We start from the raw sequence: 12465 nt of genomic DNA, 5'->3' as shown, positions 1-12465 counted from the left end.
GTGGTGATTGGCGTCTGATCCATTCAGAGTGGGAGAGGTCATTTGCTGCCGCCCTCGCACTTTTTATGGATCGGAAGTCTGCTCGTGATAAACTAATTGATGGGAGGTTGCATGTCGGCCAGAGGAAATATACTATATGTATCTTTTATTTCATTGGCTGCCATTCACTAGACCACCATTTCATTTGAAGTGGGAGGGCCGACAGAAAATGGATGAACTTTTATTCACTGCCACCCTCCCACTTCAAGTTGGTGGTGGGGTGCATCTTTTCCAGAAGAACAACACATTTTATTTTTTATCTCTTTGGCTGCCAACACTAGATGTCCAATTCATTTGAAGAGGGATAGCTTCCAGTGAAATGCTGGAATTTCAAATGGATTGGGGTAGAGATAAATTAATTGGTGGGAGGGTGCATCTCGCAGATGAAAAATAAATCTTATTTTTACAGCGCGAGACATTCATCCATATTTGAACGCATTCAAACGTTCATTTCCTACCATTGTCCCCCTTCAAAATGTTTGGACGTCTACTTGTGATATATTCATTGACATTCACAGCAGAAGGATGATTAATGACGCCACGTGATTGGACGAATGTTATCATCTTAGGAAGGGTAACAAGTGCTCCTTTTTTATGGCAGTATGCGGAGCTGGTGGCCATCTTGAGTAGGGCGCACAGCGGTTAGAAACTACATTCAATCATTTTCAGTCCTGTTTATCCTCACTGTAAACTAAAGATCTTATAAAGTACATTTTGCACAGCTTGGGGCATGTCATTTCTACAGAGTATGACAATTTAATGCCATATTGGTGCAACACTAGTTAAAGATGAACATTACCGACAGAACGTGCAAATTCCACAGCAAAAAGAGGCAAACTTTTGATATGCGACTAAAATGAGCACCACATGTACATAGACTGGGAAGCAGAAGCCCTCTCACATGCCCCACTTTTGTGAACATTCACATTTACTCAGCATTGTTCCTGGTTTGAAATCTGGAGTAAATGCTCACAAGTGGTGAAAGGAAACGTTTTCACTGCATTAGGCAGCTAGAACTAGGCAGGAAGTCTTGGACGTAAGTCATCGCAGCTTTGGACAAGTACGTCATGGTACCATAGCGGCCGCTGGGGGCGCTGTCATAGAAAAAGTTGCAGATTCCTGTAGCTGGGTCCTTTTCCAGGAAATAGTCACAGGCGCTGTGAGATTTCTGGAGGAGACAGAAGCATTAGTGGGACGGTCCTTCAATTCTGAGGCTCCTTCTTGTAAGTGTGATGTACCTGGTCGCTCAGGAACAGGTTGTTGGCCATGTGAAGGATGCGGTCCACGTGAATGACGCCCCCGATGTTCTCGATATCCACGTCCGCGACCAGGCCCAGTATGGTCAACGTTTCCACCAGCAGTTGTCGGTACTCAGGTTGAGGAACATGGTTGAGAACCGACTCTACCTGCACTGCAAACTTGATCTCTCTGGCTGTCATCTACACAAAAAGTGTATAACGAATTTATAGATACTTCATGAAAGTGAGGCACTCCCATTAATCAAAACCAGAGATGGACACCAACCTCTCTTGTGGTGGACGAAGGCAAAACGTATCCATCGATGGACAAGCCGTGGCACTTCTGCAGAATTTTCCAGACCTTCTGATAAAACCCCACTGGCACTCTGTTGATGGCTCCGTCCAGCCTACGCCGTCTCAGCCACTGACCTTGCCGCTCCTCCCAGTGTAGCTGGCCATCACCAGGCGCAAAGCCCACTGGGGATAACATTCCACTGGGAGTGGAAGGGCTGCTGCAACGCTGAGGAAGGACAGATTAGATCTTTGAGGGTGTCCATGTTGCAACATTTTACTGCTCTGCTGTGAATTTGGATGTTGCGAAATATGCACAAGAATTATGATCGAAGCTTTAAAAAGGACAGAAAACACCTGGTGGAGATGACCTTTGTGTAAAAGTATCTGCTGGAAAGCTTTAACAGAGTCCAAATCTGGGATAATTGCATGTGATTAGTTAAATAGCACGGCATTGGTAAAATGTCTTACACCATTTACTGGAAATATTGGCTTTTATTTAAGTTTTTCTCCACAATTACACATCAGAAAAGCAGACACGATTGTGATGCATGTAAAACAGGTGTTTTCTGTCCCTGCAAGGAGGGAAATGGATCAAGTTGAAAGCAAATGAGCTGAAATGATTTACCGTGGAGCGAGGAGAGGTGACATTGCTGCAAGTGGAAAGACTGCCGCTGAGAATCTACATATGCACATGGATGACAAATGATGAATCTGAGATGGCTTTACGCACACTATGCCTTCTTGGCGCGACGTAGCGAACAATATAAGCTCAAGCTCGTTACATAGAAACTGAAAGGATCTTGCACAGCGAGAGATGGCGGTCGTTTCGGTAATGCAGCTGCAATTAATTTTTTTTTTTGCATGTTTGATGTTAGAAAATGATGCTGATGCAATTTTTTTTCAAACCCACACTGAGGGGCCGGGAGTCATCCAGCTGCAACCGCAGGCAACATAAAAAAACTATTATTTCACACATCACATATAATTGTTTTGTAAAAGTTCGTTTCTAGCCCCTACCTGTCTGATTTCACTCTTGAGTTTATGTATTCCTGAGCGCTCTGTTTTGGTGGCGCCAGTGTGTCCTAGTTCGTGGATGGAGATTGCCGGACTGGTTGCTGTTGATTGGATAGGTCGCACTGACGCACAGACAAGAAAACCATCATTGGCTGCCGATGACGGCGGCAGACATCCAACTCATTTTGACCTGGAGAGTTAGCAGTGGGCATGCAAGTACTGTTTTAAAAAAGCATCAAACTCACTGCTTTTTTCCACGCCAAACTCTTTGCCACTGAGAATGTGGTGCAGCAAGTTCTTCATACCAAAAGGACTGAGGCTCATCAAGCTTTCAGAGGCCTCCTCCCCTACAATGTCATACAATAGGATAACATCCTCAAAATAATTGTCTATATGAGTGGCTCTCAAAGTGTGGTACGCCAAAAATTGCCTTTTAAAAAAAATCCGAAATAGCATTTTGATAAAAAACTATTCAGTTGTATTCAACTGTAAATGATTCACACAATGTCTTAGTTCCCTTTCTTCTAAATGTAGCACGATTTAATTCAATCCTTAAATAATAGACGTCCAATCCATTTGAGTGAGAGGGGTGAATTCAAAATGATTTGGACAACTGTTTCCGTTAATGACTTCTAATGAAATCATAGTGGGCCTTATAGTGGTCTTGGGAAAGCCAAGTACAATTCTTTGTGCTAATACTTGCTGTAAAATGCTTTAGAAGCACTAGTTTAAAATCACATTTTGAGCTACAGATCTTTTCATAATGTATTTCATGCAATAAATTCAATAAATCCCAACCAGAGCATCGCAGGCTGCGAGCCAGCTCGGTGGCCATCACTTGCATGATGAGTCCTATCCTCAATCGGAGCATGTCTCCGAATAAGGCGGGCTGCGAGCGCACGTACATGGCCAAGTAGACCATGATTTCCTGCGAAAGCAGCACACATCTCACATTGGTTGTCAGTGGTTAAAAAAAACACACACGCCATCCTGAGATTCACCTGAGTGAGAACGGCGACGCTGATGTCCTGACCGCTGGCTTCAAAGATGAGAGCATTCAACTCTTCAGGGGGGAGAGGTCTGGAGGGGACGAACACTTGTAATTGAAAATTATTGATTAGTTTCAGCAAGTTTGACTTACGCTGCGATCACTCTTTCCCTGGGTTCAGGAGGAAGACCCACTGTAATCTGCTTGTGGTGGGAAATTAGATCTGTACAGGCCTGTGCAATACAAACAGACATATATATGTATGTATATATATCACTTCATATCGAAATACATATTTCCATTTCACAACTAAGATTAAAAAAAAAAAGTGTTTTCTGACCTCGGCGAGGACCTCCACTCTTTTGCGAAGTATTCCCGAGATGTACCTGACGAGCCCCCATTCCTTGCAGACTCCAGCTTGCACATACACTTCCTCCAACAGGCTGCGCACACTCACCCAACCTTGGCCCGGACCTGACACCTCCACCACCCAATCGGCTCCTCTGAAGGAAGAACGGAAAAACAAATTGTACTCCAACAATTGTTTTTCCAGTCCTGGAATTCCCTGTTTTTTGTTCCTACTTCATCACATAAAGGATATATAGGATGTCTGCTTGGTCCTGCAGAGTGGGACACTCCTTCAGCTGCCTCACCAGCGCTGCAAAATCGGTGTTGCCTTGAGCGTCCCGAGGGAGGTGGAGATCAGTGGTACCGCGAGACTATAGAAATAGAAATTTGAAGTCATTGGCTTTCATTGTCGGTGTTGGATGAACAAGAGTTGCTCAAAAAGTTCGCTGTTTTTACATTGACCACACAGTGACATTGGGGTCAGGGACGGAACTTAGGAGGGGCCCGTTTTGAGACATACCGTATTTTCACGACTATAAGGCGCACATAAGTCTTAAATTTTCTCCAAAATAGACAGGGCGCCTTATAATCCAGTGCACTTTATATGTGGACCAATACTAAAATTGTTATCACGATAAAATAAAATAAATTAGTCGATAGGGTACACCATCCTCTACAGCTCTCACAACTACGGCAAGCAGCCCCCGACTCTACTATTTTCCCCGTAGAAAAAGTACTGCGCAGTGACTGGTGGGATATATAGTTCTTTTGTCAATACACCCAATGGATTGTGGCCTGAACATCAACATCAACATAGCTTTACGAAACGTGGCAGGCAGCGCCAGAATAGTTACGCTAGCTACTATTTGCGAATGGATTGTGGTCGCCTGGACGAACGTATAAAACTCAGCGTTTTTGATGAGTCATTTGGACAATTGTTCAATTCGGACACAGAAAATGAGGACTGATGGATTTGTGGGTGATGATGACGTGAGTACATTGTAAAATGGCTAAATAAAGTACAACCGAACTCAGTTTTGCTTCTGTTGCCTTTTTAAAAACGTGTTTTTAGCGCATGTCTGTATGTTTAAGCTGATGTATGTTTTGCCATGCCTGGCTGCATCTTTAAAAACGGTGCGTCCTTTGTGTGTGTGACAAATACAGAAATAGCACTTGTTACTGATACTGCGGCTTAAAATACGATGCACCATATAGTCGTGAAAATACAGTACTTCATAGTAATGCGTTCATTTTTTTGTGAATTGAACTAATATCATCACAATCTGACAATTTTCTTTTCAATGGATTTTCAGTTATAAATGTCAAATATTTATGCCTAGTTATATAACTAACTCGCTATAATTCCTGAAAATTCTTCGCAGTAGCACGTGATGCAATGAATTCAATTGAATTACTGTTACTAATTCATTCGTAAACACACAAAACAGGTTAGGCAAGCATTGCCCGATACATTGCAATAGGCCTCTTGCCATTTTGATCATATCGCAATAAGCCTTCAAGCTGCAATACCTCTTAATAAATCTTATTACGTTGTTTATAAATGGCACATGTAGAGAGCCTATTTCATGGCTGTGTGTTGGGAGGGAAAAAAAACATTTGTCGGACCTGAGTCCAGGCACACTACGACTACTACAGTAGGAGTACAAATTATACCTTGTGCTGCTTTGCATGCAGTGTTGGCTGAGGAACTTCTAGCAGGTTAAGAGATTTGCGATGCTTGTTCATGAGAGGAGCAATGGGTAGATACATGGAAGACTCTGATAAAGACAAAAAGAATCTTTTTGGAGTCGCTTGCTCGTAATTTTGTAATGTTTCTAAGAGCATTTTACTCACTAGGAACGTTAACCCCCTGAACTTTGGCCATCAGAGACAGGATATCTCTGGTGGTGTGTTCAGCGCTGAAGACGTGGAGCTCCCCACTCTTGATGGGAGGGAGGTGACATCTGCTGGTGGTGCTGTGAAGGAGCTGCGTCAGGTACTGATCGAACGCGTCCGATGAACCTTAAAAGAAAATGTGCTTGGTGTTTTTGAAATAGAATATGTATAACAATAAAAGGAATAGCTAGATTGTACTTATCTTGTACCTGAAGGCTCACACTGGCTGTATTCTTCTCCGTAGTCTTTTTCAACTTCTTCATCGTCAACGAGCAAGCTGTCGTCAGTTTCTTCATCCAAGAAGCTTAGCCGAGTGTGAAAGGAAGTATTTTGGAGACTGGGGAGGTCCGACAACTGGATTCTGAAGACAAATCAATGTCCAGGTATAAAATATAGACTTCCCAAAACATGATTGATTCATGAAAATATTAGAAGAAATCAATGTCTATGCATTTTTGTACTTCTTTAGGTTGTGCCATTACTGTTGAAACACTGAACAATGCATAAAAAAGTTTAGAAAGAATAAAATTAAGTTCACCGATAAGGATGATAAACCCAAAAAGAAGAATATTCCAATTTTCTTATTCAGAATGTACATTTGATTAAAACAGACCTCGCTCCAGCAAAATAGCCATCCTCCAGCTTCCTGAGTGTTGCCAAGATGCACGGATCAATTTCACTTCCATCAACTGGCAAAATGAGATTCATCATATCAAACCACACACAATGGTGAAACTTTTTTTTAAAATTCAAAAGAAAAACTATCAAAATATATTCATTTGACCTTGTCTTAAAACTTGGAATCCATAATACAGCTACTCACTGAATGTTTTCTGACAATATTTAAACAATAGACAAATGAATTTTCAAATGTCATTTCCTTGTGGTTGTACCTCACACATCAATAACACTATTTTTAAAATGAGAGCCAGATGCTGAAAGATTAATATTAAAATAATTGTGATATAGGAAAATGTCATATTTGGTGAGAGTTAAGAGGCTCTTTACCAAGCATGCTGCGGGTGATAGGAAAGGTGAGGGTGGGCCGTCCTATCGTCCTCCAGCAGGACGAGAGGTAGGCCACTTCAGTACGTAACATCTCCACGATCATCTGGTTGTCAAGGGCCAAGTAAAAATGGTGCTGATCTAGAAACTTGACAGAAAACAGACATTGAGAAATGAAAGACTGAACAGCACAGTCAACAGTTCATGGACGACTCTTTAAGGGAAACTGGTCATACCTGAGGGGTAAAGATATAAGAGCGGTTTCTTATCTCATAAAATTTTGATGTTCCTAAAACTCCAATGTGTCTGTAGGGCCTCCCACTCAGATTCAGTTTCTTGGAATTCCCTGTGACACAACAAAATGGGATCTCTTGAAACATAGTTGGATGCTTCAAATGATGTCCATGAATGCCTTTTGTTAATAGATGGTATACCCAGTCGGACATAGATGTGGCTCAGGATGCGAGCGGGCAGGACCCGGATTGGCAGGACCTCGGAAAACATTTGAACTTTGATCCCATGCTCGCTCAACAAGTTCTGAATGTTCTCCGATTCTGCTAAGACACAAACTGCACACAAAAACCAATTTCAAACATTTGTTCTGAAACAAAACTCTTTCTGCCCATTTGTATACGCTTCCCGTTCTCAAACCAACCTTGCACCACAACATCAGGCTTCAAATTTGTGGAGAACCTCCTGTTGAGTGGATCGATCTCCCCTGGAGCCAAAAAGCCCTTTAGGAGCAAAGAACATTCGTTTATTTTATTGATAGTAGGTTTAACAATTCATCAATTGAGTTACCTCCGCCAGAAGGCAGCCCAGAATGTACAGTGATTGTCCCCACATGTGAGGCACCTGACCCATGGCTACTCGGTCCACAGTGTGGGGGTTGCTGTACTCCACCTCCATCTGGAATGAACATACCCTCATTCTTCCACATACTTCACCCAGGCGCACACATATACAACCAAGGCACTTGTTCTTCACATACTTTATCACTTGGTACAGCGTAAAGCTCAGGCAGCAATTTAATGCCATTCTTCCCTCGAATCAAAATGCCCTCCAGTGCTTCTCGGTACTCCTGCACCTGTACCCAATGGTTTTTTAATGCTCTAGAATCGTAGCACATTTTCAGTTGCCAGCCAGTCATTAAAAGCTTTTTTTTCTCACCTGTAATTGGTCTCCGGTAAAGATGCCATCAAGAATGAGGTAGGTCCAAAAGACTGGCCACTCACATTCAATATTTTCAAACAGCTTCAGCTCCGCAGGATCGTAATGAAGTCGGGTCGGGTCCTGTTAAAAAGGTCAAAGGATGAAATTCCTGGCATAAGGGGAAGTATATTTGCAATTCAGTGTTGAAAAACAAACCTCTTTAGGGCAGTGATATCCATCCCTGATAAAGCGGCAACAACCGTAGCGTCCCTGATGTGCAATTCAACGTTATTACATGTCAAGGCACCAAAATATTCATCAGCAAGGATTAATATCACAAAAAAGTGTCCTGCATTCATGATGATCTCATCTATGTTTACTCATGAGATCACATAGAAATTTCGCTTAGAGATAAGCAATAACATGTAATTTTAAATAAATGGGCAAATATTTCATTGAAATTCAACAATGTGCAAATTGAGTGAGCACAAAAGTGATCTTTAACATTACCTGCAATTTACCGATGATCTCCGACTTGGTGATGGCCACCAGGTCTGGATCCTCCACCGCAAAAGCGGGGAAGGAAATAACCGACAGGAGGCCGGCGTCTATCTCCTTGGAAGTGGAAGCTCTGGGCAGCATGGAGCACAGGATGGACTGAAGCCCGTAAAAAGAGACGATATGTTTACAGAAGGTGTTCCAAACCACTACTGCGGTAGTAGCTACTACATAAAGGCACATTTTACCTGACAGTGCTCCACTTCATCGGGAAGAACGTGGATAACAGATTTTGGGCCTCCGTGGGCGCCGAAAAGATCCAGCTCATCTATTGCCTCAAGTGCGGCCTGAGCGTAAAAGCACGCACGAAAAGAACTTCATATGTAGACAGACAGCCAATAATATATCTAATATGATTATGTATAATTAGGTGTGTCAGACTCGGGTTGGTTCGCGGGCCGCTTTAACGTCAACTTGATTTCACGTGGGCCGGACTATTTTAGATATAATATTTAGATTTTTTTAAATAAATGGATTAAAAGAACTGGATTAAAAGCCCTGAATATTCAGTTTTTTATAGAGCTAAAACAATGTTTATTTTAGCTTTTTTAAATATATTTTTAGATTTAAAAAAATGGTTTTTGAACTAAAAACACAGAAAAAAATGATTAAAAAATTACAATTATTGATTTAAAAGGGGGAAAATCGGGAAGTTTGATATACATCTGTACTTTTCATTTTATTTTGATACTAAAACAGAAAGTCGGCACTCATGATTTACTTTCCCGGGCCACACAAAATGATGCGGCGGGCCAGATTTGGCCCCCGGGCCGCCACTTTGACACGTGATGTTTATAATAATACCCAAGCCCGAATACCTTGGCAATTCCTACAGAACTCCCATTGAGTTCAGGGATTCCTTGGTTGGTTTTGTCACCTCGCTCCCACATTCCATAATCCTAAATAAGAACAGCAAAGTTTTTATTTCCCTCAAAGTTCCCCTCCCAAAACCCCGATGCTTACCGCCACCTTGTACGCAGCCTCTATGTAAAAGACCAAATTTTGGATAAAAGCAACTTCATCCAGGTTTGAAATAATCCGAAGACCTGCATGATCACAGTAAGCCTAAATGTGTGTAATATTTTCTTCAGAACATGAATGTGGTTAAATATTAATACAAAACCTTTATTTGTCACCTAATTAGAAAAAAGTCCACACCACAAACCTGATGCCGTCATCTGTGCCAACATGAGCAAGTAAATGGAGGTGGCGTCGACCTGAAGATGACCCCACTGGTCATCTCCCACCACTGTGGCACAAGTCGGGGTATCGTATTTGGCATGCAAACAATCCTCAGTACTCTGGGTGTGTTTGAACTTCTCCACCTTGGCAACCTGAAAACAAACAACAGTGTAACACTGCAGCAGAGGGCTGCTTATTTTCCATGCACGTATTACTATGTTCTTTCTGGAAGGTAATGCTATTCCATCTAATAAGAATAGACCATGAATAATCAACTATCTTACCTGCCTCATCATGCAACGCAGAAGTCCTTGCATCAGTTTGACCACACTCTGTTTAAAAAAAAACTGAATTAGGACACAAAAATTGATTGATCTCCACTTATACTATTACACATTCAAACTCAAATCTTATTTTCTGTTGTGAAATTGTTGTATGTGTCAAATAAAATCTATGCAATCCAGACTTGTATATGCTGAATATTCATTTATTCATTTTCTGAACCGCTATATCCTCAACAGGCTCACGGGGGTGCTGGAGCCTATCCCAGCTGACTTCGGGCATGAGGAGGGGGACACCCTGAATTGGTGGCCAGCCAATCGCAGGGCACGAGGAGACACACAACCATTTATAATTTAGATTATCCAAACAGCTCTCCGTGCATGTTTTTGGAATGTGGAAGGAAACCAGAGTACCCAGAGAAAACCCACCGACACCCTAACCACTCCACCACCGGGCTGCCCTATATGCTCTATTTTCAATAAACAAATACATTTAAAAATAGTTGTTGGCATGTTCTGACCATGAAATGCTGCAAATGTTCAAACAATGCATTTTAATTCCAGGTTGTCAAGTATTAAAACGCAAATAATTCCCAAGGGGGTGAATACTTGTGTAAGATGCCTTAAAACATCTGTTCAAATACATTGTTTTTGCATTAGCAAAAAATGAGACAGTAATAAATGACCTAAGCACTAAAAAGCCTCAAACGGCTGGTGAAGGAAAATGGGAACGGCTACAGCTGGCCGTGGCAAACACCTGCTCCAGTTCGTAGGCTTTGGCCTTGTCCTCATCCCGGTCGGCATTCTTGCGATAGGCCATGCCCAGCCCCCACACCGCCAGAATACTGTACACATTATCCCTGACCCAGGCATCCTTTTTCTGGGCACTGGCAGGCAGCAGCCCTGAAACGGGGTTCTGAAACACACAATTTAATCACAGACATGAACAAACTAAATTATGGCAGTTTCCTCCTTTTGCATTATTATAATCACCTTTAATGATATGCTGAGCGGAGCAGTGCGATATGGAACAATTTTGAATTTTAATATGTTAATGTTTATTTTATTAAAGAGGATTCTGTCATTTGTCTATTAAAAGTGCTTGAAAGGGATTAGAAGAGCCGATAGATAAAAGTGCATAGTCCCAGGTGGCGGACTTCAATCTTTGACCTTTGCTCATGTTTGTTTCTATACATTTTGAACAAGTGGAGCTTGAAGCTCAAGGGGCACACCGAATATCGAGATTGGTCGTCCCAAACAAACAAATACACAGCATGTCCCTCACTATTGACTTGGCCTCCCTCCCACGACCCAGTGTTGACCTTTAAATACTGTTTAGGTCCACTTGGGTGAAGAATTTGGATTCCCATTTAGTTTATTTTAAATAATAAATAACATAATTCAGCACATTAAAACATTAAAGACCATTTTACCATGCCACCCCGGATATCACTACACTTGTATAAATATAAAGTCATTTCTTTTTATATAATATATATATTGAAAGAAATGACTTTATATTTTTATATACGATTAGAATGTGTATATATACATTTTAATCGTTTATGTAAATATAAAGTCATTTCTTTCAATTCTCAAAATGTGGTGCAAATACAAGAGTATAATGCTAGCTCAATTTAGTGGTATAATCAAAGAATCAAAGAATCTCTGAATAAAATGATCAAAATGCAAATCATGTTAGAGTGGAATTTGGTTTTATATGCTGGAGAGACCGTGTTTTGCTAGCAAAAAAAAAACAAAATAAAATGTTTTTTAGGCACATCTTAAAACAACTATACATATATAGTATACTTGGGAAGTGATTCTTCTAGTTACCACTAGAGGGAGCCTGCGTAACACTAACAATGGCCATATACATAGTCGTACTTGATTTTTTATTTTTTTAAGTGAAATAAATGTGTGAAGAAATGTATTGTTGGTTGTCGTTGCTCATAATTTTGTTTACACGAATATTCTGAAGGGATTCCGACAACATGAACGATCAATCGCATGCAAGGGTTCCGTACCTGGTGACACAAGATTGTTTCCTGAACCAGCCTGGCATAGCCATCCAACCTCACCCCCGAATTACTGCGGCTCCTCATCTTTGCTTCGAAGCCCGGTTATGCCCGACCAAGCACACCCACGTCACATCTTTCATGTGGGAATGAGCAGCGTGGGAACCTTCCGTCAGCCCTGCTGCAGTCAGCGTACCATCGTGGTTTTCCCGAAGAAAATCCACGCCACTTTTTACACACGGACGCCTAAACGTCGCATGAAGAAGACCCAAAGGGGAAAATAAACATGTTCGCACAGTTTCGCCTTCTGGTCGACAGAGGGCGCTGAATTACTTTTACATTGATGTTTGACAGAAAGCTTGCAATATATACAGTATAGTACATTAATCTTCATTCAAATGTTCCAGTGAGAGGGGAAAAAAGTCAAGAAAATCCCAAACATGCTCAATTCA

General features: G+C 41.5%; 1 protein-coding gene across 4 annotated transcripts; it reads right to left on the bottom strand.

Moving 5' to 3' along the window:
- Positions 1-204: 204 nt before the first annotated feature.
- On the bottom strand, positions 205-12312 carry LOC144067578 (phosphorylase b kinase regulatory subunit alpha, liver isoform). Of its 4 annotated transcripts, none has more exons than XM_077591416.1 (31): positions 12023-12312; positions 10753-10911; positions 9999-10046; positions 9698-9866; positions 9496-9578; positions 9351-9431; positions 8721-8819; positions 8485-8631; positions 8191-8244; positions 7993-8115; positions 7814-7909; positions 7624-7731; positions 7478-7556; positions 7257-7391; positions 7059-7168; positions 6826-6970; positions 6431-6506; positions 6027-6178; positions 5776-5943; positions 5596-5699; positions 4156-4292; positions 3914-4076; positions 3727-3806; positions 3587-3665; positions 3384-3513; positions 2831-2932; positions 2589-2707; positions 2482-2505; positions 1564-1797; positions 1278-1478; positions 205-1207 (listed from the first exon to the last, which is right to left on the bottom strand). In XM_077591416.1, the coding sequence occupies exons 1-31, from the start codon at positions 12098-12100 to the stop codon at positions 1034-1036; spliced, it is 3657 nt and encodes a 1218-aa protein (XP_077447542.1). In that variant the 5' UTR covers positions 12101-12312; the 3' UTR covers positions 205-1033. The 4 variants fall into 4 exon arrangements, with proteins under 4 accessions (XP_077447542.1, XP_077447541.1, XP_077447543.1 ...); XM_077591415.1 differs by lacking the exon at positions 2482-2505 and adding an exon at positions 2197-2250; XM_077591417.1 differs by lacking the exon at positions 2482-2505.
- Between the last annotated feature and the right edge of the window lie 153 nt (positions 12313-12465).

This window comes from Stigmatopora argus, chromosome 2 (genome assembly GCF_051989625.1).
Source record: "Stigmatopora argus isolate UIUO_Sarg chromosome 2, RoL_Sarg_1.0, whole genome shotgun sequence".
NCBI classification, from domain to species: Eukaryota; Metazoa; Chordata; class Actinopteri; order Syngnathiformes; family Syngnathidae; genus Stigmatopora; species Stigmatopora argus.
This window is presented reverse-complemented; position numbering and strand designations above follow the sequence as displayed.